The sequence below is a fragment of the Equus przewalskii genome, chromosome 10, assembly GCF_037783145.1.
Source record: "Equus przewalskii isolate Varuska chromosome 10, EquPr2, whole genome shotgun sequence".
Taxonomy (NCBI): Eukaryota; Metazoa; Chordata; class Mammalia; order Perissodactyla; family Equidae; genus Equus; species Equus przewalskii.
In genome coordinates this window covers 24,267,195-24,293,493 of record NC_091840.1, presented here as the reverse complement: position 1 = coordinate 24,293,493, position 26,299 = coordinate 24,267,195, and the positions used below count along the sequence as shown (strand labels likewise).

At 42.8% G+C, this 26,299-nt stretch overlaps 1 protein-coding gene across 3 annotated transcripts in view; it reads left to right on the top strand.

The window, feature by feature from the left end:
• The window catches only part of SKAP1 (src kinase associated phosphoprotein 1), a 255,673-nt gene that overhangs the window by 200,845 nt on the left and 28,529 nt on the right, over positions 1 to 26,299 (top strand). For all 3 annotated transcript variants that reach the window (XM_008530765.2, XM_070560568.1, XM_070560567.1), the window contains 6 exons: positions 8,049 to 8,126; positions 8,972 to 9,055; positions 11,962 to 12,086; positions 14,435 to 14,498; positions 16,649 to 16,849; positions 24,913 to 24,963. In XM_008530765.2, coding sequence (XP_008528987.1) covers positions 8,049 to 8,126; positions 8,972 to 9,055; positions 11,962 to 12,086; positions 14,435 to 14,498; positions 16,649 to 16,849; positions 24,913 to 24,963 — 603 coding nt within the window. The remainder of the gene's footprint in view (positions 1 to 8,048; positions 8,127 to 8,971; positions 9,056 to 11,961; positions 12,087 to 14,434; positions 14,499 to 16,648; positions 16,850 to 24,912; positions 24,964 to 26,299) is intronic.

Sequence of the window (26,299 nt, the reverse complement as noted above, 5' to 3'; positions counted from 1 at the left end):
CACGCGCTCTGCTGCGGCGGCCCAGGGTTCGGATCCTGGGTGCGGACATGGCACTGCTCGTCAGGCCACACTGAGGCGGCGTCCCACATCCCACAACTAGAAGGACTTGCACCTAAGATATACAACTATGTACCGGGGTGGGGGGGGGGGTTGGGAAATAAAGCAGGGAAAGAAAAAAAAGAAAATGTCATTAGCACACGGAAGAGGGAGTATATAATTCTACAGCGGGATAACGGAGGAAGATTCAGAGGGGATGTTTGAATTGAGTCTTAAAGGAGTCTTCCCTCCTCAAAAAACAGGGATAGAGAGAGAGGAACTCCCAAACAGAGAAACAGTGTGAGCAGAGACCTGGCAGTGTGAAGTACATGTACATGGCATGTGCCAGAAGGCAAAGTCTATTACTTGTTGTTGCTGGATATTGGGAAGGATGAGGGTTGGGAGAAAATGAAACTGGAAGGTAGGGTGAGACCAAGTTTTAAAGTTTTTGTATGCTGGAGAGTTTGAGTTTCATCCGATAGGTAAAGGAGAACCATTAAGGGCATTACGAAGGAATGTACCATGACCAGATGTATATTTCAGAAGGATGATTTCAGGCTCAGGATGGAGCGATCTGCCTCAGGATGAGAGGGAGGTACAGTGATCTTTCTAGGTTTATAAAAGGACAATTTGGCAGATTAGATCCTCTCCTCCTGCTTTTTAGAATCACGAAGCCGTTTGAAGCATTCCTGCCTGGATTGGTGTCAGGATTCTCACTGTGCACTGTTTGCACTCCCTGTGGTTTGGCTGCTAAAGAGACCTCAGGTAGTTTGGTTCCTTGTGGTTCTATACTAAGGATGGAGTCCTAGGGTAAAAATAAAGCTGAAGGTGCTAGGTTACGGATATATGTAATTAATAAAACCGGAAGACACAAGAGGCTTCCTGGGTTTAAACAATTTATATGGAGATCACACGAATTCTCAGCCTTTCTCCCATCATAACACATGTCCATTGACATTCACATGCTCAACCCACTTCCATGGAACACCCACAATTTTGAAGAAACATAATTTCTCCAAGGAAATAAAGCACTGTGGGAATTCTTGATCGCCGCGATTATAATAGTCCATCAGGAATGTTTAGTCACCATAGACTGTGCCATAAATAAGATAAGCTCTAAGTTATTTTTAATTGACTTTCTCCCTTAAGGAAGCATATCCGAATGTGTGAGTGGTATTATAGAAAAACTTTGAATCTATTCTTATACTGAATTATTCAAAATCTCTTCCCTTTAAAGATTTTATTTTTCCTTTTTCTCCCCAAAGCCCCCCGGTACATAGTTGTGTATTTTTAGTTGTGGGTCCTTCCAGTTGTGGCATGTGGGATGCCACCTCAGCATGGCTTGATGAGCGGTGCCATGTCCTCACCCAGGATCCGAACTGTCGAAACCCTGGGCCACCGAAGCGGAGCACGGGAACTTAAGCACCTGGCCATGGGGCTGGCCCCAATCTCTGCCCTTTAGATCAACACCTTCAACTGATCCAAAGACACTACTGTGTTATGATACCATGACTGAGAATCAATGGATTATTATACTTATTGAGTTATTCATTCTTTAAGATGAATTATTTACCTCTACCAGATGCTGTTGACTATTACCATTTATTTAGATGTTAGAATTAGTGTGTTACTATACCTGGAGTTGAAAGGGCTTTTTTCTAATACTTTCACTTCCTATAAATAAAATCCCACTGAACGTGAAGATGTGGGAGAGGAGCCTCCCCTAAGACCACAGGTCTCCTGGACAGTTAGTGTGGTGCCTCTTTGTAGGAACAAGAAGGTCCTTCATCCCGCGTGAATATTCAGGGTTTCTGTATGTTACCGTGCAGCTTGGTGTTATTGATGGAATGTTTTATGAAAAGAAACCAATTTGGATATTTGGCTTAAAATTCTTCTTTCTTTTGAAATCACAATTTCTTCCTTAAAGAGCAAATAAATCATGTCCAAGATTCCTGCATGAGCCCTGTGCTGGAACAGGGCTTCGTTTTTCTGGGTATCACTCTTGTGTCAGATATCTTGGTCGCCAAACATCAGTGACCAAGCAGCGTGTTGGGGGAGCTCCAGGCTGCTTCCTCTTGTCTTTCCTTTACCTTGTGTATCCTTTTATCGCATTCTCCTACTTTCTTTTATTTTGCTCTGTAAATCTGTGGACCTCTTGGATTTCACACAGACCTACCCTAGAAAGCAATTCCAAAGATGAGTCAGCCAGTTTTTAAACAAAAAAGTAAAGAAATACAGGATCTTAAAATAATTTTTTGATGTCATATATTAGAACAACCACACATTATGTCTATTTCTTTTTCCATATTTAAATGAGGTCTCTTTTGTGGGAAAGTGAGGTGGGACGACCCTGTCTGTCCTCAGCTACTTCTGAATGTGTCTCCTCAGCCGAAACTCAGGGTAGTGGAGGGTGCCTGGGCTTTTCCAGCTGAGCACCCTTCAGCAAGTCCTGTAATTTCACTAACCCCAGTTTCCTAGTCTGTAAAGTGGAGATAATAATAATACATACCTCGTAGGGTTGTTGTAGAGCTCAAATGAGATGTAAAAATGCTTGATAAAATGCAGATGAAAAACCTAGTTTTTTTTAACCATTTTTATTAAAATATATTAGCTTTAATTATTTTGTACATCAATTACCTACTTTTTTTCCTAGTACTACTGGACTAGAATCTATCACAAATTTTCTTTACCCTCAGTGTAACAAGAATTCTTGCACAGATTTTTACACTGTTTGGTCTGTTACCTGGATTACCAGATTTTTTTAAAGACCTTAGAAAATTGGAGGGGCAACAAGAGTCTGTCGAGATCTCCTGAATGTTGTCTCCTGTGTTGGTTTGCTAACCACAAATGTGTTATTTCTACCATTTTCTGACATCCTTCAGTCTAGCTCCAATTGCACTTGTTTTGTTTCTTTGCTTCTTATGTCACCACTTGTTGAAGAACTTGATTGAGTTCATTGTGTTCACTCCCTTCCTTTAATCTGTCATCCAATTTATTCCTCCATGAAATTGAAGCCATCTGTTTGAGTAGTTTTTATATCTTTGAAACTTTCAGATCCGAAGTCTATTATTAATGATTTAGAATTTTTCACCTTACATGTGTTGGTCTAAATTCCTTAATGAGTGAAGCACAAAGACAGAAAAATATGAGGAATAAGTGTAAACTCAAGTGGATATCAAGTGGAACCACAGAAGTCTAAGAATTATATAAGCCTGTCCCAAGGGACTCTTAAAGTAAGAGTCATTGAAACCAACTTCCGTTAGCATCATGCTCAGAAGATGAACATTGCTTGCCAGACATCTCAACCTGCCTGTCACTTATTGACTGATTCCTGAAAATTGAGAAAAAAGCAAAAAGTAACCCAGGAATGCAAGAAGCTGAGGAAAAACAGTAATGAACTTATTAAAGAAGGCCACAGAAACCAAATACAAAGGAGAGGGTTTAATGCACAGATTTGGGATCAACGACCACGGAGAGGAGAATACCTCCCCCACCCACCCTACCTGCAATACCCTCTTCCCCTCTGTACACTTGAGGCTTTGTGAAGTGTGTTTCTCACTTTGCAAATGCACACACACACCAGCTATCCATGTGCGAATTCAAATTGCAAGTGGAACTTGACTATGTCCAGCCTTCAAATATTAGATTTTCTCCAACCTCATCCAGCCAACTCCTTTATCATAGGTACTTTAATGAAGGAACGTGGTAAACTTCACCCTGCCTGAAAGTCACGCCTGGCAGCTGTCAGTCTCTAGGCTGGAGTTGGTTTGCTCCCCTTTTTCAAACCATTGAAAAGAACTTGAATTAAAAGGAAAGGGGAGGATGAGAGAAGTCCACAGTTGAAGTGGGGAAAAGAGTTGAATGAAAGATGTTTTCTTAAAATCATTGATTTTCATTTCAGGTTGATTTAGCAAGAGACCAAGCCAGCTGCCTATAATGGAAGTTCCTGGGCACCTGGTTTGTTCTGTTGGGGCTGCAGCCTTTTTGCGGTGGAAATTGTGTGGCCTCTTGTGCTATTAGCCTTGTGCTGAGGTGTTGCCAACTGATTTCTCCAATTCTCTTTTCTCAGTGGGCTAGAACGCAGCTGATTAAATAGGCCGCGACTCACATAAGCTCCTGTGTCTTTTTTATTGACTGCTTTATGGAAATGTATCACACTCCAAAGGGTCCCCATTGTTCTGTGCATAGCTGACTGAGGAGTCATGTTTAGCACTGAGAGATGGAAGCCTACTCTGTCGTTTTTTATTGCAGAGTTGGGTCTGGGTGGGATACAAAGGTTTAAAGGAGTCTGGGTGAGGAGAGAAGGATGTCTGAGAATTTCTTTTATCCTTATCTGTCATGAAAGTTGGGTGGCCATCACTTCTGGGGAACACACTTCTCTGTTGATCGTATCTTTATGGCCCCACATCCTTCAGCTAAGTGAACCTTTTCTTTATTTGGGCTACTCTGAAAGATTTAGTTAAGTATAGTAGTAGAGAGAGATTATGACACTAATGTAATTCTGTTTTGTGCTGACATAATGTGATACACCCTTAGGTTTATCCAAGAGGGCCATTTATGCCCAATAAATCTAAATCATTTCTATTTTTTCATTAAGGTGGTGATTATCTTTTTTCAGGTAATGGACAAAAACCTCAAGTTTTTAAAAAATTGTAAACTTAAATATAAATGGTTTTGCCTTAAAATAGCAATTCATGCTATTGTTTGTGGTTTCTTCCTATTTTTATTATCATCCTGCAAAGCATTTACATACTCTCCGTTATGCGTTAAGCAGTTCTGGAGATCTGTTTGTTTGCCAGTAGGTGTGAATTCAGGCATACAGGACTCCTCCTGCTTCATCACCCCAGGACTGTGGCTAATGTGTGCATCCTCAGGATTACCAGTTCTTGATCAGTAGGACCCTGAGCTGACACTGAAAGAGGAGATAGCTTGATTGCCACACTGGCTTCCCATCTTGGTTATCTGGATGTATCTGATAGATCATGGAGCTAACGAGGTTGAGCTCGGAGTCACCTTTACTGAGCATGGAGAACAACTGTGTTATTGTACTCACCACACAGTGCTTTGTACGTAGAAGACAATAATAGAATAGAAAAATGATTTGATTTGATTTCCTAATTTTTTTCCATAGCCATTCCAAACTTCCCCTATAATCCTATTTTTCCCACTGCCCATGAGGGAAACTAGGCAAGAGAGTTCATCACTACAGATTCCCTCTAATAAGAAAGCAATATGACACATCTTACAAAAACGTAGCCTATAACAGATGTATTTCCAGCTCTATTACTCTTGAGCATCCTGTTGGTGAATGACCAAGAGACAAAATTCAGCAACTCATTCAGTGCCCAATTTTAGCAAACCGAGTGTGCTAAAGAGAGAGCGTGCTGATGGTTCTGTCCCAGTCTCCTAGAATCAGTGACTTGGGGTTCAAACATCTCTGCTGCATTATATCTTTGTTTTCTTGGTGGTGGCATTCTTGGGTTTCGATTGGTGGGGAGAGAAAAGCCTCATGCTGATAATGTACTGAAAGTAAATGAAATTAAATAAGCGAAGCAGTGCTCATCACTACTTCCTTCCCCCCTGGGTAATTCAATTCGAGCTTTCTCTCTGATGGCAACTCGCAGGGACTGTCTCTGTCACCCCGCTGGGGCCTCGAGTCTTAACATCTAAATAAAAGTTTCACTCAAGCATTTTTTATGCTCCTGCCAGCAGGATCAGTGAGCTGGTGTGGGGCACATTAATGTAATATTCATACTCACAGACTCTCCCCGCACACGAGGCAATGTCTTCCCATTTTCATAATTATAGATGTTCCATAAAATGGCATTTAGATTTGCATTAAAAAAGGAGGTTTGAATTCTAATAGAACGTTTAACATGTTTTTTATGATTCAGACTCTCGGCATCTTTAACGAGAAGCTATGTCTCTAAGTTTAACAAGACCTTAAGAAAGGGGGGAAAATGTAACTTACAGCCCCCTTACTATGTCCCGGGATTTGCTGCACGAGTTTTACATGTATTGACTCGGTCATCCCTCATAACAACCCTATGGGCTACATGCTAATGACAGTCTCATTTTATAAATGAGGAAACCGAGGCACGGGGTGGGGAGACTGTAGGAGGAAGAGATGGAAACTCCAAGCTTGGGGGATCCTATTTTTCTTATCTCCTGTGTCTTTCATTTAATTGTTAGGCCTCTAGGAGCAATATGGGCTCTCCTCCAAAGGGGCTTCTTAACCAGACCCGGTCCTCGAACCAGCTGCCAGACCCTCAGTAGGATGTGTTTCTCTTTTCTTGGAGAGCATTGGCAAAGAGATATTAGAATTTTCAGAGGGCTGTGAGAAATGAAAGGATCCTAGACAGATGAAGTTTCTTTTGCTGCTGTTCATCTCCTGCATGCACCCTGAGACCCATCTGGGAGGATTTATAGCAGCCACATGGTCTGCTCACCGTAAGACACACATGAAAATAGTCCATGAGCAAGGAAGTTGACAATAAGGACAAATAGGACAAAGAATCAGGCACTTAGACACACTAAAAAAGAAAAAGAGAAGCTCTTCTGATTTACATTTTTAAAACTAAGTTTGAAACAACTTAGAAGCAAAAAGTAATTTTAGTTGCATTTTAAATTGTCTTAAAATGTTATTTTTAAACAAAAAGTATGTAAAGCCCTGAGCACAGTGCCAGTTCATAGCCACCACTGAATAAACGCTATTGTAGGAAATGTTCAAAAAACAATTGTGTGATTGGAAAGAAAATTATTCCACCCAAAGTCTCAAGATATTATATAGGTGACCCAATTGATTTAATCTGTGGTTGTGCCTTAATTTGGTTTGTATTTGTTTGCTTTCTAAATTTTTTTTTTTTTTGAGGAAGATTAGCCCTGAGCTAACTGCTGCCAATCCTCCTCTTTTTGCTGAGGAAGACTGGCCCTGAGCTAACATCCGGGCCCAACTTCCTATACTTTATATGTGGGATGCCTCCCACAGCGTGGCTTGCCAAGCAGTGCCATGTCCGCACCCGGGATCTGAACCGGCGAACCCTGGGCTGCAGAAGTGGAACGTGCACACTTAACCGCTGCACCACCGGGCAGGCCCCACTTTCTAAATTTTTTAAGGCAAACCAAAAGAGAGTTGGGTCTGGGGACTAAAAACTATAAATATTAGAATTATGCAAGCCCACTCCTTCATTTCTCCTAATTAAGAAATGCACAGTTGTATTTTTTAAAGAGTTTTTGAGGTTTTTTATTCTTGTTTCATTTTATTTTTTGAGGAATAAAATTCTTCCTCATTTCTGTCCTTAGGCTCTCCATAAGTATAAACCCCAGTGGTGGAAGATGGATTAGGATCTTGACTTCTCAATAAATTTGTACCTAACGAGGCTAATTGAAAGCCAGGAACGTTAGCAACATACAATTAAAGGCTGTCAGTTCCAGGGTCTTCTTTGTAAAGGCTTCTGTCATGTTTAGACTCTGTCCCATACTTTGGCAAACCAGGATTTGGCAGTTATTGCCAAGTTCAGCTTACAAAGCCCTTCTTTGTGTGAACTTAATAAAATTTATGTCCACTAAGGTGGCTTTCTGTTTGTTAAAGAAAAGTCTGTGTTTATTGCTCCCTCTGAGGTGACTGTTTCTGATGAACTCTATCACTCATTAAAGCTTGTCGTGCTGGTAGCTATTCATTCGACTTTGGATTATCCAATTTGGAGCTTATATCCCCAGCAAATTCTTAATCCTCTGGAGTCCTCTTCTTGCCAATCAGTACATATTTAGGCTACCTCCCCTTGCACAAACTAATGTATGTTTAGATAATTTTAAGCAATTTTAACGTCAGATATTGGGAAGAAAGAAAATTTACTTTTTTCCCCTCCATCTTCTAGAAATTGTTTTATTTTGTGCCTTGTTTAAGCAACAGCCCTTCTGCACCTTTTTATTAATGTAGATTATCTAAAGTAGCCCAAATAAATGAAAATCCTGTCAGATTTCAACAAAGCGTTTTGCTGCTTTCCTTTTAGGAATAGAAGACATCACAAGAGGCGCTCAAGAGCTTGATAACATCATCAAGCAAGGATACTTGGAGAAGAAAAGCAAAGGTACTGATTAGACCCACAGACTTAGAACATTCCAGAAAGGAAAGGGAAATGACGAAAAAGAGGGCTAACATAGTGGGCACCTTCTCAATGCGCAGTTCTATGCTGGGCAGGTGTAAGGCAAAAGGAGGGCAAGGAAAGAAAAGAAGTCTGGTGCAGCGTGTGCGCTGAAGAGAGATCGCCCAAAATCTTCAGCAGACTGTGAGCGCCTCTGGACTGCTCACCTGTACCCAACGCTGCTCAATAAGTCTTGCTGAATGAGTGAATGATGATCTTCTTGTTCTCGTCTCTCAGGGTGCTCCATAACGAGTGAAACTGTGTTGCCAAGAGTATACTTTTTATATCACATGTGAAGCAGCCCACTTTGGAGTTTCATGGAAGCCCAAATTTTGACCTTTCGCTCATTTGATTAGCATGGACAGTACTAGGGTCGGAGTCCCAGGTTTAACACTCAACAGGCAAATTGGCTTAGTACAGAGAAAGGCTTTCTCGTGCCCGTGGTCTGGAGCATCATTTTGGTTTGCTAAAGGCAACACATAAAAATATCATGGGGAATTTGAAAAATACAGAATGAGATTAGAACCTGAAAGATAGAAAGGAAGATAGAGAGACAGCTGTGAGGGGTTGGAGGGGGCAAGCCCTGTTTGGAACTCGGACCTATGACTGACTGAGTCCTCTGGCCTCTGCGTCAACATGGGATAACCTGTGGGAGTGCAAGGGAGGGTTTCACAGCCCATTAACCTGGGAAATAAAATAAGAACACGCTGGACTGTGTGTTGTTGGATTTCATGGACTCCTCAGTGATTGTAGTTCCCTGAATTTATGTCCCTAACTGCTGTTCTGTTTAGATCATAGTTTCTTTGGGTCGGAGTGGCAGAAGCGATGGTGTGTTGTCAGCAGAGGCCTCTTCTACTACTATGCTAATGAGAAAAGTAAGTGTCCCTCATTTGCACAGCAGCATCTCACTCCTGGATGCAAGCACTTCGTAAATTCTCAAGTACTTAGATCTCAAGATAGCAGTCTTTAACTAACACCCATATGGAGACATGCTTGGGAAAGAAATAGGCTTGGGTAAATAATACCTTGCCTGTCACCAAAAGCTCCGATGCCAATTTAGAAATTATTTCCCCTTTAAACACTAGGATAGTGTGGTCTGCATATCAAAAGGTTATCTTTTTTCTTTTTCTTTCTTTCTTTTTTTTTTTTGCTGAGCAAGATTTGCCCTGAGCTAACATCTGTGCCAATCTTCCTCTATTTTGTATGTGGGTTGCTGCCACAATGTGGCTGCTGACGAGTGCTTTAGGTCCGTCCCTGGGAACTGAACCCAGGCCATTGAAGCACAGTGCACCAAACTTAATCAGTAGGCCATGGGGCCAGTCCCCAAAAGGTTATCTTTTACTATGACTAATAACACAATATTATCAAGGTTAAACACTATGGCATTCTTTTTTTTGTAAAAAAAAAAAAAAAAAAAAAAAAAGACCTCAAACTCTTTATAGGCATTATAATATAGTTAAAATATTGAAAAAAAATTAATTCTGAGAAAGATTTTAATAGCTTACCAATGGCCCAGAAACAGAATCCCTGAGTCCACACTCTCTAAGAGATGCTCCAAACGTTATCCTAATGACTCCTGGGATGTAGTCCAGTGGGCTGTGCTCGAGAGACACCCTTCAGCCAGATGGCAGCAGCAGCAGTGTTGACTCAGGCTGGAGGCAGCTTCTAAATGGGCCACCACTGACTCAATCAAGCACAGCACTCGTGAGCCATCCCTCAAAGACCTCCCGTCCGTGCTTAACACAGTTGCTCAGTTCCCGAGAAGGAATAGAAGATAGAAGCACAAACTGGAGGCAGCTACAAATAAACACAAGCTAAACATTATCATTGTAGGTGAATGCAAGCTTCCAAACAGCGAGCCTCCTACACAGTCGGACTGCCCCAGGGGTAATCCTATGAAGCAAGAGGAAGATAAAGCAAAGCACGAATTCTTGGAGGCTTTCCTTTGCTCTGCTGCCTGGGTACAGAGGCCAGTGATTCAGAGTACATCCTTGTTTTTCCTTTCAGTCATCTTCTGTCTCTCCTCTCTTCCTTCTTTCCCAGACTTATTCCTCTCCCAGTGCCTGGATATGCAGTCTAAGGAATAATCAGATATCTGCCCAGTTGCCTGTGGCACTAAGGTAGCAGAAAAAACTGCAACTTTACTAAGTGACTTGGAATCTTTAAGATTTGCCCTTGGGCTTCCAGGCAGTTGCCTCACCCTGCCTCTCTGCCTGGAACATGCGTCACTGCCCTTCATCCTGGGATCACTGTCTGGGATTCCTCAGAGCCTTTCCCAGCCAGGGGTGAAGCGTGAAGCCCTGTTTGGAAATGATAGCCGCACAGCTCAAAAACTGAGTAACAAGTCCCCTGCTCAACCCCCAGCCCACTCTCAAATACAGCAACCACAATTTCTTCCCAGGTGTTATTGTGTTATTTTCTTATTTTAAACCTTCAAACTCATTTTAACATTTAGGTCATTGTAAAAATGTTTGTCATTTCTCTTGCATTTAAATAAATGGTTGGCATATCTGGATATAAAACCAGGTATCATGTTCGTTCATTCAGAATCCTTTAGTCTCAAGGTGAGAGGAGGGAGAGCTGGTGAGAGGGGAGAGCAGCTGAGAGGGGGAGAGAGCAGCTGAGGGGGGAAGAGCAGCTGAGGGAGGGGGGAGCAAGAGCGAGGGACGTGGAGACTTTCATTGACCATTTGGCCGTCAGGCTGAAATAAAATGTGGTGACCAAAGAAACAACAAAACATTTTAGTGGCCAGTTAGAACAAGGAGAGATACATTAACAAAAAAGATTCTGGTGTCAAAAAGCACTGTTGCATGGCTCCCTTCTCACCAGTTACTTCTTATTGTGCCCAAGACATTTTCTTAGTAAATAGAGAGTGTTTGTGTATTTCTTTTAGCTCAACCAGGTAAGGACAGAGTCTTTGTCTTTTCGTTTCTTTTAATATTGTCGTCCCACTGCCACCCTTATCATCATCATCATCGAAAAGCGTTTATTAAGCAATTCGTTCCACGTGATAACAGGACACAGAGCGTCACCTAGACACTGTGGTTCCACTCTTCTCCGTGCTCTGCCTGAACCACATCATGAGGACGCAGAATCACTGGGAGCCACCCCCTCTTTTCCTGTTTCCAATGTTTTATTTTTAAGAAGAGAGTGACAGGCAGAGTAGTCCCTCCTTTCCTTCACTTAGGTTCCTTTTCCTTTTATCTCCTTCCTCGTCATCTAATCATACTCAACAGTACTCTGCTGCTTCCCAGTGTGACCTCTTGGAAGGGGGATAAAATACTAAGCTTTAATTATTCTCCCTCTGGCATCAATTCCCAGCCCACCTGCGGGCGGGGGAGAGGAGAAGGTCCCAGGAACTTGTGGTGCCCCTGCCCTGCTGTCCCTCCCCTCAACTGTGAGCTCTGCTGGCCCTGATAATAATGTTTCAGTTCTGTAATGGTCTTCAAGAGCCTCACGTTTCCAGCCGCACTCCCCCTGCTGTAATAATTCCTTCTTTCTGTTATTATAGATCTCTTAACATTCTAATAAATTCTCTGTCTCTGTTGTACTCTTTTGGCAAAATAACCTTTCATGTTGCATTTCCCCAGCTTGGCAGTGATACCTGCCTCGCTGTCGCAGTAGCCTCTTCTTAAGCTTCCTTAATAACCTTTCCTTGACTATTGTGGTTCCTCAGGGATGTAACAGCTGTTTCTGTGCTTTCATTTTACGTACCAGAGAAGATGCCTTCTCTTGGCAGTTGCATCTCTCTAGGGGTACAGGGAACTTTCCTGTCTTGCAGGCAAGCAGCCCAAAGGGACCTTTCTCATTAAGGGCTACAGTGTGCGGATGGCCCCCTACCTGCGAAAAGATTCCAAGAAGGAATGCTGCTTTGAACTGACCTCCCCGGATAGGCGCAGCTATGAGGTAGGGTGAACCGAGGAGACGCAGTTTCGTTCCATGTTGTGTGTGAGCCGTGATTGCTATGCTGGGTTCCATCCTTTCCTTGTTACCTGCCCATTTCTTACCAAGACCTGTTTTCTTGATGTGTCCTCACTTTTGCTGTGTCGTGCCCTCCCTTCTCCTCTCTGTTGGCACTCTCATCCTAGATACTGTCCTTGCTTGGCTTCCGTCTCTTCATCCCTCCCCTTCCCAGTCTCCTTCCATAGGTGAGAGTCTTGTTGCAGCACACAACCCACTTCCTTACTCGTAGTCTCTAACTGCATGGCTTTAATTCCCATTCTCTTTATTTTTCAACTGATTATCTTCGCTTCCTTCCATGAAACTCAGAAAAAGAAAAATCTGACTGTAGAGTGAAAAATAATTTATGTTCCCATATTCATCTTGCTATCCAGAATAATCTTCTTGTGTGTAGATGCACTGCATATCTCTAGAAGGATTTCTAAGATATTGGTGACAATGATTACTGAGTAGTAGCAGTGATAACTGAGGGACTAGAAGACCTGAGTGGAGGTGAGAAAGACTTATTCTTCACTGTGTTCATTTTTATATATTTCAATATAATATAATAGGTAATGTGTTTATTACCTGTTATAAAATTAATTAAAGTAATAAAAATTTCTGACTATGGGAATATAGTGATTTTCACCAAAAACATATTTTTACACGTGTGTGTATATATATATATATATATATATACATATTTTTTCCTGCTTGTGGGCAATTTTTATCTTATCACAATTTTACTAAAACAATTTAGAAAAACTTTAGCTAACTTATGAAAAAGAGAAAAACCACGCTAAGATTAATAGTAACCACTTCAGTAACGCTTTGACTCTTCAAATTTTTCTCAACGCTTTTTTTTTATGTGTCTACAGAATCTTTAACCCTTATTTTGATAAAATGACCTAGGTCTTCTTATGCAATTTTGAATTTTTTTTTTTAAATTTAAACTCAACTTTTCTATAGAGTCCTTATAGATGTATATAATGCAGATACATGCACTGGGTATGTTTCTAAGCTTCTTTTATTATTCAGTTCTAATGGTGCCTCATCCAGATAAAAATTTATATGACAAGTCTAAATCAATTTCCCTAGACATTTTTTATAGAAATGTGTTTTTAAGAAATCAAGAATGACAATGTCTATTAATAAGTATTAAGCAGGAATCTGGGTTTCTTAGACAGCATATATCTTTATCTTACCCTAATGGCCAGATAATAAAAATGTTTTTCAGGGACAGTCATTTCAAGTTGATTCATTTAAAATAAAAAATTACTAAGGCTTGATGCTTGACTGGCCTGTTTTGTGAATCAGAATGTAGAGTTTGTTTACTTCTTCTTTTCTTTGGCCCATTGAATCCAAGTCATTATCATGGTCTGTGGATTCTCCCTCCACAGTGTCCTCTGGATCCTTCCCTTCTGGTTTATTCCCACAGCCATCACAATAGTTAAGTCCCTCTCACTTCACCCAGAGGACTAGTTAAATAGCCTTCTACTTGGTCTTCTGTCTCCAATTTCTCCCTATTCCAATCCCTCCTGCCCACGATTATTGAAAGAATCTCTCACTCCTTTTGCTGAAATTTACAGTGGCTTCTTATTGCCTACATTTTATGTCTGAACTTCTAGTACTCAGAGCCCTTTCATCAACTCTTCTCTGACCCTCAACTCTCCAGCTTCATCTGCTGTTCTTCTCCAGTCAGGTTGATCTGCCTACCTGCCCCACACACAATGGTCTCCTGCCTAATCTTTTGCACTTGGTTCTCTCTACCTGAAAGGTCCAACTCCCCCCAGCAGTCAGTTTCCAGCAACTCTTTTTTAAAATTCAACCAAACAGTATTACTTCACCGAGCCTCCCTGGCTTACTCTAGGCAACAACAAGTGCTCCCTGTAGTCTCTCAGCATCCACCTGGGATCAAATGCACCTACTTCCTAGTGTTCCCGTTTCCGGTGTGTATGTTGTCTCTCTAGCTGACGCATTGTTGCTTGAAGTCGAGAATTTTGGTTTGCTTTTTTTTTTCTGTTAAATATTTCTCAAATAAATGCCCGATGAATGAGTGGATAATCTAATGGATGAATTCACATGAATATGAATTCTGGACTCAAATAGCTGTCCACATTGGGTATGCCAAATTGCTGAAGGCAAAAATCACTTCGACTGAGATTTTGGTCTTTTTTCTAAACATTAATCAAGCAGAGAATCCCAAACTTTCAACTTGATTCTGAAACTCGACTTACAAGTTCCTTCACGGAACTTGTAAGGATTCATGGAAATTTTAGTGAAGGTGATAAATTAATTCACTGATTTTTCTCTAGTTTACAGCTACTAATCCAGCTGAAGCCAGAGATTGGGTGGATCAAATAAATTTCTTGTTAAAGGGTAAGTATCGTCATTACAGAAACAATGCTTGAGTGGATTTACAGTTGAAGTTATATTGCGTAAAAATAATCCACAGGCTTCAGTATGTATTTTTTCTTCCCATTCTCCCTTTTACCCTCCCTGTCACATCCTTTGTATTCTAACAACAACTAGTACCACGTATGAATCAGAAGGTAAAGAAACTGTCAACCTGGAGATGACCTCTAATAACACTCTAGCTCATCCATCTAAATACAGGCAAGTCTGTAACGTTCATAATCACTAGAAAAGGAGATTCTGAAAACCAGCTCAGCTCAATCCAGTATCTCCTAAGCACTTATATTCTGGAAAGGAAATTCATGATATCAAATTTGATGTCATCTAGATGTGATTTAGGTTCAAAATCCTCTTGTTCTAGCCTTAGGAGGAAGTAGAAATCTAAACCCATCTAGGTGGCCTTCAAGAACATTAGACATTAAAAACAAATTGCTATTTCCCAAGCCACAGTAAAATGCTCCTTGCTTTGGGATGGGAAGAGTCCTGCCTGAAGATGTTCAATGACTGCTCTTAGAGTACCCTCTGCTGGCCAGCCTGCAGGCACAGCAGTGACAGTGGTCCAGAAAGCCTTGTCTGGGAGTGGCCTGGCAGGTAGAAGTAGACAACCTGAGTCTGTCACTTGGCGTCACTACGCCTCAGGATGGCATACATCATGGCGGGACCCTGCCTCTGCAGAAAGGCACAGACACCAACTTTGTCCTTGGCCCCAGACCTAGGGAGAAGCACATCAACGTAACAACACCAAGCCTTTTCATCTCCATTTTTTATTCTGCTATAAGATTTTATTGTGGATAAAAAGAAGGAAGCACCGGAGCTTTAATTACAAGAATTGCCTATTTCACTCTGTTTATGCCTTTGCTATCACAAAAACAAACTATTGCATCTTCCGAGAGCATCACGTATAATAGACTGGAACTAGGCAAACATGAACATTGATGGTGAGACTACAGGGTACACTCTCATCTAGGTGCCTTGGATTTATGCGTGTAATATACCCCTAAGTGTGTAAACCTCAATAAAACTCAAAGCAGCTTTATTGAGCTGTACCCTGTGGTACTTTCAGAATCCCACATTGAAGAAATTATTCATTCCATTTTATTTTAAAACAAACAAAATAATAACATACGGTTTAAGCCACAAATGTGTCTTTGATCCCTTCCTCATATGAGGTGGCACCAGAATTCAGATGAAAATTGTTGCAAAATCTTTATTAAAAGCCTAATCAAGCCAAACAGTTTTATTGTGTTTTGAAATGAGCGTTGGATGTCTCTCCACCCTCTGCTTCCCCAGAGTACCCTGGCTGCACTCCCCAGCCTGCAGAGGCCCCTCAGCAGGGTTGCAGGGAGCGTTCTGTACTGCACGTCGGAGAATGAACCTTCCTGGTGTCCCATTAAAATAAAAAACCAATCTCCCTCCCCTGCCCTTACTCCCCAGCCTGTCACGGCTCAACATCCTCAGAGCAGTGACCCACTTTAAGGTCAGCCAGACTGCACAGTTGCAAAAGGACCTGGTAACCACCTCGCTCAGCCACTCCATTTGGTCTTGTATTACTCTTATATTCTTCCATATCCTGCTTCCTTCCTCTTCCACTTTTTCTCATTCTTCTCTTTACAAACAAACTTGTCTGAAATTCTGCAGTGAGTTCACGGGGCAGAGGAGCTTCTGACAGCTCACATACCCTCTGGAAGCCGCCACAGTTCCCACGGCCCTGTGCGCCCTGGAGAACCACAGGCCATCACTCACCCTTCCAGTTTTCCACGTGACGAGCAGTGCGTGGCACGCTGGCCTTTCCTCTTCTGCCCTGTTTTCTTCGCCTCGCCTTGTGTGCTCATTCACACACCCGTGCTTTTCAGGCTGCGTCATCCTGATCAAGTTTTATTGCAAGGAAGGATTTATGTTGATGGTTTAAACCTGACGCAGTGCTAGTCTGCCCTTTTCCGTAGATTTCCTGCCGCCGAGGCCCACGTTAGAAATAACAGCACTTAACCTAGTGTTTCATTTTCTTTTGACGTGTCTTATTCTCATCCCTCCTCCTCCTTCTCCCTCTTTCCTTCGCTCACCTATTCTTTTCTTTTTCTCCCTATCTTGATTCATTCTCATCTCTCCTCTGGCAGATCTGAGCTCCTTAACCATTCCATATGAAGAGGACGACGAGGAGGAGGAAGAAGAAGAAGAAGAGACCTATGATGATATTGATGGTTTGGACTCCCCAAATTCTGGTTCCCAAAGCAGACGCATTAACTTGCCTTTGAGTATGGGGCTAAAAGAGCCCACTGAGGAGAAGGAAGACGATGATATTTACGAAATCTTACCAGGTAAGACTTTCATCTTCTAATGATCTTCCTCTGGTTCAGAAACTCTTGACCTTGTAGAAGAACATAAGTTTGAAACTCCAGAGGCAGCCCAGTCTCTGAAGGAAGAAATGTAAGGCAGCTTCGGTGGAGCGTCCATGATTCCCAGTAGAGAAGCCGTCTCTCGCTCTGGGAGCAGGACGAGTCCCTCAGGGAGTGTCTTCTCATCTGTGCCATGCGAAGTAATTTATTACACATGTCGACAAGGTTAAAAAGTCAAAACCATGACTTTTGATGTATCTCCTAAGCGCTTTCATTGGTTTACTCTGAGTTTTAGGATGAGTCATCAAAACTCTGGTTTCAACTTCTTTTCTCTGCAATTGTGAGAATAATAGAAAGTGACACCAAAATGATGAAGGATATCAAAAGTCTGAAGGAGTATAGATCAATGCTGAGAAACCTTTTCAGTACCCCAGTAAAGCCCTGATAGAGCACAACTCATTGTTACCTAGTTCAGATATACCACGAGTCAAATTGCGTCTCTTCCAATAAGCCTAACGTGGTTGCTCTGCCCACTATTCCAGCAGGTCTACTGGACATATTTTTTTCTTCCCAAAGCATAACAACTGGCATCTCAAAAAATGTATAGTCATCGCTGCTTCCACATAGCTACCTCTGCGGGGATCACAGCAGCTGGTGAATAGTGCAGAGCACAGTGGGGGTCAGACTGTGGAAAACTGAAGCCGGAGCCTTATTTTAATTGTGAGGCAGTTAGACCACAGGAACGCTGAATCTTCAAGTCCATTCAGAAAGATCGCTCCTGTGGAAATTTGCCAGGAGTTCAGTGCTCTGCTGAGAAATTCAAGTTAAGCCTAAATTTATTGCAATTTAAACCTCAATCCCTGATGAACTTAGGAACTCAGGTCACCCTAACAGTCGGGCCCCTGAAGGCAGGACTGGTTCCTAAAAAGCATCATCAGTAAGCGACTTGCATTTCAAGACTTCCTAAGAAGAAGGTCCAACCCTGTCAACACTGCATCCCTCTCTTCCCTGGGGAAGAAGCCACGTCATTGCTTCCTGAGTCGAGGAGCAGGCTGTGGCTACACGTGTCCTCCTTGCTGGGCCCTCACCCACCCCACCAAGGAGAGCCTGCTTCTTCTCCTAGCTCTTCCAGCCTCTGCCAGTCCCGACTTCCTCAGCCTTTTTGTTGTGGTTTATTATGCAAATGATATCTTGGTTGAGGTCGAGCCATTTCTTGTGTCTGAAGTTAAAAAAAAAAAATGATAATTTCCTCAGCAAGTCATCGTCGTTAATGAAGTTTTACAAAAACAGATACAACCAAAGGAAAATAAAATTTCACAGGTGATAAATTTTTCCAATTTCCCTGGCAGAATTCGATAGGATTGTTAAATTAAGAGTGAAGGTGTCTGTTAGAAAGCAACGAGCAGTGATGGGTAATTTTATAGAGTGGAAAATTGAATCAAATTGCTACATTAAAACACAGCTCCTCTGAGAATCTCCCCTTTCACAGTCTGCTCCGTTGCAACAGCAGGGTGCAGAAACGGATCTAATTCACAACACTCCCTAAAAGGAGATGCTCTCCCCAACTTGGCCAGAATCTGCCTAGTGAGCTCGCGTTCCGCTCACTCCTGCCCAGGCTTGGGGAAATATCCGGGTTACACTCCACCTTGGGTTACTGCTGTGGAAGAATGCTCTGGGAACACCTCACTGAACCACTCAGCCTTCTGGGAAGCAAAGAGGGGCCTTTGTCGTGCTGCATGTTTAGTTCTCAAAGGAGCCAGGGGCTGATGCTCAGAGAAGCAGAGCAAAAGACAGCAAAGGGAAAGAGGCCTCCGAAAATAAGATGAGTTTGGGACCATCACCTTACCCAGGTGCATCACTAAATGTATGATTGGCTTCTTAACAACCATCCTTCCCCGGCCTTCTTAACTCCTACCCTCGGTCATTGCAGCACTGCCCAGGGCATCAGGACATTCCTCCAAAATGCATGCCAGTTTGGATGTTGGAGTGGACTCCAAGGGCATGGAGACTGGTCTGCTTTCTCAAGGAAAGCCACTTACCCTATGCCCACAGCAACGCTCTCTCTCAAGTGTGAAAGGCCACACTGTAGCTGAGCCAGGCTCTCTTCCTGGAGGTTAGGGAAATGGCAACTAACTTGCTTATAAGTTTCCAAAGGACAATGTTGTACCCAACCCACAGATTCTGTCCCAAAAGCTCTATCCATCATAGTTTTTAAAAGTGGGATATATTGGCATATAATTATGGTATGAATATGTTGGCCATAAGTCTCCACCACCCAGCTTCCCATCTACACCACTCAGCTTATTGCTTCTGATATTACTGTTAGTTTTGCTTGCGCCACGCTGGCAGTCCTGGGGAGTTGAGAGGGAATGTGAGGGCGCCTAACATTGTGGCCCTTCTCCTGGCATCTCACAAGACCACCTGCCGAGCAGCAACACGTGAGAGACAGCATGGTGTATCACAGGCAAAAGTGCCGCCTCTAAGTCAGGATGGACCTGCTCTGCCACCTGCTAGCTGTGAGACCTTGGGCAAGTTATTTGCCCTCTCTCCATCTGATTTTCCCACCTGTAAAATGGGGATAACAGTAGTAGCTATCATAGAGGGACGCCATGAGAAGTCCAGAACTGCTGTGTGAAAGCACTTAGAACAGAGCCCTGGCATGCAGTGAGCACTCAATAAATGCTGGCTGTTATTAATTTGGCAGCGTTTAAATAGGAAGTTTTACCTCCTTGAAGAATTGAGGGATGGCTAGTTCCACAACTCCACCAACCGGACCTGACACAGTCCAGTTGGACATTTTCAGGTCTGTGTACGAAGCAGGTGAAACTGAAAATCCCAAGCAGATGGAACGCGGAACGCACCTTCTGCTCAGGCCCGCTTTTACGGCGAGGACAGGTGCTGGGTGGAGGGACGGCCAACAGGAATGTTGGCTTGTGCGAACACTGCATACCCATCAAAAGTCAGATGACTTGGGCCTCTAACATTTGCTTCATTATAACAGGTAAATGTGCTTTGTGGAGAATATTTAGCACTGACAGTTCTGCTAATCCTTCCTCTCTGGGTTGGGGCCTATGCAAGCCTCATTGTCTAGGGGGAAGGCCGTGTAAGTGAGACCTCCCTTCCAGAATATAATTTCAATGGGCTTCCTAGGAGAGAGAAAAGTGCCTGTAACACATACCAAGTCAATACAAAAATGTTTTTTCCTAATCAAAATAATGTATGGGTCATCAAATTAAATGCACTACATCACATTAATCATGGGACAATTAGCATTTGCTACGTGGCCAGCACTCTCCTTCCCATGAGGGAAAACCAGAGCACTCGAGGTTTTCAGCCAAGACCACAAAAATGTTAGTCGTGGATAATATGGTTTCAAGGTTGGTATCCAGTGGGATTTCTGAACATCCGTGTTGAGCATATGGGGGCCCTTGATTTTTAAGATCTCATTTGCAGTAGATTAAACTGTAGGGAACTACTGCAAAGATTCTCAAGCAATATGTGGGAAATGGGAGGCTTTTCTGAGCCTTCTCTCACCCCTCCCCGAAATTATTTTACAGGCTAGCACAGGCCCAGTTTCAAGATAGGATTCCATAAAAGGACAACTTTTATCAGGTTTTTCTTTGTCTGGGGCCTCAAGGCTGGAATCCAGCAAGGCGCCTGAGCCCATTGGAGAGCTGTAACTGGGGCCTTGCAGCAGCTGCAGTGGCAACAGAATCCGGCTGTGTTCTCCAGAGAGACTTCGGGAGAGCAAATGGAAGCAGAGACGAAGAGCCGTCCCTGGGACTTTCTGTGCACATTCCAATGCTGCCCACACTGCCCCGGAGAGTTATCACAGACCCAGAAACCAGATGCTGTATGATAAAGCATATAACTGGCTTTCATTTTTTAATTTGAGTCAAATGGAAGCAAGCATTCTGTGGAATTATTTTTTCCCCCGTACAGTTGTCCAGACCCACAGGAAGGGGGCACGGTGATAGTAGGAGGTCTAGTGAAAGAAAAAAAGCAGACACCAGAGATACAAAGTTTATGAAGAAAGTGATTTCCAATTTCATAGAAAAGCAACACTCCATGGGGGGAGCATCAAGGAAGAGTCATCCTCAGGCCCCCTGCGAGCTTCCTGCACCTTTCTCACTCACTCCGGGCACTCTGCGCCCGAACTTCACGGTGCTGTTTGGCCAGCACCAAAACCCGCTGTCAGGCTGTTTCTGTACCTAGAATATCCTCCCAATCCCAGCCTATGAATCCCTCCATGTTCCTCTCACAGTGTCTCCCCAGTGACGCCCTCCCCGATACTCAACCTGAGCTGAGCTCTGTTTTAGCCCTCGCCGCGGTGGTTGGGATTCAGGTCTCTCTCCCCCGGTTAGTAGGTGCTCAATTATTATTTGTGAAATTAAATTCAGTGCATTCCAAGTGTTGCAATCAGCACAAATTGAATTTAATATCTTGTACATCCAGACCATACCACGGAGAGAGGATGCACATATTTTGAGGTCACAGTTGAGATTACCAACTATACAACAGAGAATTAAATGTGTTCTTAGCATCTTGCTCATATTTTCCATGTTGTCCGAGGAGGTGCTGTGGCATCCATGGATTTATAACATACCTGTGCGTGCCATGGCATGGTTTCTGTTTCCACTTTTCTGCACATTCCCTTTGCACTTCGACTCTATCTATATTTCTGTTGCATCTGTCACCAGAGCACCTTGACATCTGGTTGCATGTGGATACATTTGGCATTTTTTAAGCCTCTGTCTCTTTGCTTTGTTTAGGGGAAGTGATTTCGCTCTTTCTAATCTTGTCATTTTTTTAATGTTATTCTCAGTGTCGGAGCGGCACTTCAGAAAAGAGCCAGGTGCCATGGGAAGCTGGCTCTTCTCTGTGCCTCTGAGGTGGAGTCAGTGTCCTGTTCCTTTCAGCCTCTCATTAGTGTCCCTGACATTGTGCCAAGAGTGTTGATTGAAATCAACTCTCTGGGTACTGGTGCTCATTTGTGATGCCCCGCGGTTCTCTTCCATGTTCGCACAGTTAACAGAATCTTCCTCAACTGTTTTCCCAATTGAGATGAGATATTTGGGAATCAAGTAGAGCATTTAACCTATGTAAGGTTGGGGTCCCATATGCCCTGTTAGGAGCAAGAACCATTATAATCTATTACTGTTTAAAGTTGAGCTGGCACATAAATTTTAATTCCCTCTTAAATGAAGATGTATTTCAGTAGATGTAATGCTAAAATACCTAATAATATTCTTATAAAGAAGTTCAACAAGCTCTTTAACCTAGAAAATATATATATTTTTCAAAATAACCTCTTTAAAATTAAAGCCCCACCTTACAGATGAAAAAATAGAAATTTGACTTTTTAATCCACTCACTTTTGTGACCAAAGAGACTTTTCTTCTGTTGCTGTATAATCAGGTTTCTTGACTTTAGAGGTTGAAAGATTCCATTTGATTTCATTGACGAATCTGAGATAAAGTGTACGCCTCTCTGTACCGTGCCTTCTAAAGCTGGGAGGGTGCTGAGAGGTGTGCCTTTCATAATGAGCTGTGGAGGGCGCTTTCCCTCACTATGCGATGGTCCCCATACCATACCTACTCTTTCAGCAGCCGCAGAGGCACACACCCAGCCCCTCACATCAATGCCTAGGCTTCCTGACTCAAGCCCACTTTCAGCCACCCGGGAAGGACAACGTTAGATAGAACAGATGTGGGGACTGTAGCTTCCCCGTTCACATCCATCACCGCAGAGCTTCGTAATCGTGGTGAATGATATATAAGATCTATGGCCAGCGTTCTGCTTTCTTTCTAGGTGACTCCACAGGCGCAGTGGAAACCAGAGTATCTGGTCTGGAATTGAACTGCATAGAACAGATTTTTATTTTTTCCATTTTTGTATCATGACTAGATTAAGTGCTGTTGCCTGAAAGGATAAAGGAATCAAGTTTTAGTTTTCATTTTTATCATTGCAAATACATTTACATTCTCCTATTTTACAAATGCAAAGAGCAGGCAAGCCACTTTCAATAATTTATTTTAAAATCAATGCTAATGAGGTTATGTCTCGTCAGTGGCCGAGTTTTACAATAAAGTCTGATTTATTTAGAAAAGATCTTTGGTGTAGCTTCCCATCTAATGGTGGTGGGAAGGAGGTGGAGTAGCAGGCACAGTGACCCTCCAACTTCGGATCCAATTTGTAATTCACAGTGGAGATCTGACCCAATTTACATTGATTAGAATTGGGAGGAAGAGACATCTGTGCACAGACAGCAGAGGTGGAATAAACCCTCTCTGCAAAAGCGCCTAAGCACAGCCACTTATTGGTCTCCGTGATTGAGTTGTTTGATATCAGCAAAAGAGCTGCTCTCTGTCCAAATTATTGGGTATCTCTAAAAGGGAGGACGTCCCAACTCTTCTTTTAATGTTTTCACTCCTGTGAAATTGGTCCCACGTCCAAACGGAAAAGCATCATAGCAGAGGAAGGAAGGAAGTGGGCAAGTAATCAGATGTGCAAAGAATGTTGTTTAATGTGGTTTATTTCAGCGTGATCTATTTCCGGTATTTGATTTCACTCCTCCATTATCTCACCTCTTTATTCCTCACGGTGAGGTCAGGGGAACACTGCAGGTGGTGAGTAGGAGATGCCCTGCTGCTGGGTCATACCTGGAGATAAGAGGAGTTGAGTCCTTTTCCCAAAGAATATTTATGTGTACATATGTCTTTAATCTTGGTAACATGTGACTTATTTCCCCAGAGTGTTAATCTCTTAATTTTTATTTTTGCAGGGGAACTGTATCATTTTATATGTGAAATAGATTACTTCTTTAATATTCTAGTGTTCTAAACATATTTTTATGCTGTTTCTTTTTACTTATGAGCTTAGAGTTTACTTTCCCCAGCCTGACATACCAGAATTCATATTGCCCTATAAATCTTATATTTAAAAAAAAAAAAAAAAGGGAGGGAGGGACTGTCCCCAGGCCATCTCCACAGAAGTTCCATTTAGTGGCATAACTACGGGGAAGCAAGACAGGTAAGTGTGCTGAGACCCAGAAAGAGAAAGTAAATACGGCCAGAAGAAACTGAGTATTCAGCCCTCAGAATGTTGCTTATTATGCCCGGTTCACTGGGTGTATATGAGAAAGAGACAGCGGGTAGAGGGTGGCAGTGATAAAAAGAAAAATAGCAAGTGTATTTTTGCTCATTTTACCCCATGTATAAAATAGCTAAATATGATTCTAGCACTCACGCTTTCTTGACAAAGGCCCAATTCCCATGCCATCAGGTAGTATGAAGTCTGAGCTAAAACAGGTTAAACTTAGGCCAATCATGTTGTGACTTTGGCCATATAAACACTTGACTGGAGTTAGACAATAGCGTTGACTTAGAACCCACTGTGTACCTGCAGCAGTTCATGGACAGACCGTTCCCGCTGCCCGCAGGCGCTTACACTCTAATGAACAAGGCGGGCTGAAAAACAACAGTAAAAAGGTAACTGCAAGCCCCAAGTACTAGGATATAAAATTGTGGACATGACCGGCTTCTGCTACGGCTGAACAAAGCTTGATACACTGAGGATTACTGAATCACAGAGGGTTTAATGCATGCTGAGCTTCACACACACACCCCCCCAACTCTGGATGCTTACATGGAGATAATACATTTTGAAAAGAATTCTAGAAGAAGAGGAGAAATAGAGTTTGAGGAAAGGGATTAGGATTCTAGTGATAGGCGCCTAGATAACTCAGTGGATTGGAAGCTTCTGAGGGCAGGGACCCTGCCAGTGTTGTCCATTGCCATGCCTCATTCCTAGAACAGCACCTCGCATATAGTGAGCACTTAAAAATGTCTGTGAACGAATGAACTGGGAGGGAAGGAAGAGGGGCCAGTTTGAAGGTGAGAGATGATTTGGAAGAAAAAAAAAAAGAACACGGTGATTATTGCCTGAAAGAAGAAAACGTGGTGAGCTCATACTATATATATAGTACAGAGAACTTAGGGCTATCGACCACTAATTGCTAATGCTGATCATGTTTATCCCCTCAGATGACGAGCTTGAGCTAGAAGAGGATGCGAGTGGCACTGGACAGAAAGGAGGTATGAGAGCTACATAAATGTACAGGCACTGGGTAGGACATCCGGGCTTCTGGCTGGAGAAGGCACCTTTCTCCAGAACACAAGCATTACGGGACTCGCTAATTAAGAGCGTACTGGTGTGTGGACCTCCAAAGCCCCACATGAGATGACTGGATAGGGAAGTCTTAACTTTAAAACAGCCACCCGTTCACTTTAATTAATGTTCCCAGAACAGCCAAGGTTTATCCTAGAGAGGGTGGGAAGCCAAACCAGATATTTATTTTTTCCTATCAGTATTTCTTAAATCAGTACAGTGAAAATAGAATTGCCTCATCTCTAAGAGATCAGAGGATTGAGAATGGAAAGAATGGAAATGTCTCCTCTCTGAGAGGCCCGGAGATTGCAAGTTCAGAGGGGAATGGAAATGTGTCAGATCTGAAAAGTGAACGTGGGGTGAAGGATAGAATTGCTTGGTGATGCTGACTTCTGATGGCCTGGTTTGATTCCAGGCACATTTGGAAATGAATATGTAACAGGTTTGCTGAATACACAATTACATCTTTACTCATCCCAGTCTGTTCACCATGCTGCAGGCTGTTAGCGAGCCCTTCCTTTCTAAGGTCAGATGCCCCTCTAAAGCCTCCTTAAGTGGACCAAGGACCTATTGCGTCGTTGTCAGTAAAGGAATGCACACTGCAAGGGCCGCCCCAAGGACATTCATTCCATCAGCAGAGCCTGAATTCTGGCTGATTTAGATACTAGCTGATTTTTCCTTAGAGAGTCTATGAAAGTCTGAAGCCCAGGAGTTCTTTCTCACTTCGCCTCCCCACTCCCTCTCGGTTTCTCTAGCCCTGCCTTTTCCCATTCTCCTCTCTCTTCCTTCCTTGTGCCTTTTCTTCTCTTCCTTATCCATTCAGCAAAGCCCCCTTTCCTTGGTTCATTCTCTGCGGGAAGTGAATATGTGACAGGTTTAGTGAAGGACCCAACTTCATAAACGCCCAAGTTCTCCCAAGGCGAGAAAAGACAGTGAAGAGTCATGCGCCAAAGCAGGAGAGAAAGAACTGAGGCAGGTATGGTGCAGGCGTGTTAGTGCAGTTCAAGTCAGTGCTCCATGGCAGTTAACCCACGTGATTAAGTCCATTCTGAAATCTATTTTTGCTGTGTTCTACTTGTACAGAATTACAACAGAAAATCTGTTTCCTGACCAACCCATGTCCCACGTAGGTCTTTTCTCAACCAACTTCCATCACCAGTGCAGGAAAGAAACACCTCACATGGACAGCTTGAGTGGAATAACTGGAAGCTTCCTGTGGCCGACTTTATATTAAACTCCATTCAGGAAGCAGCAGTCTTCTGG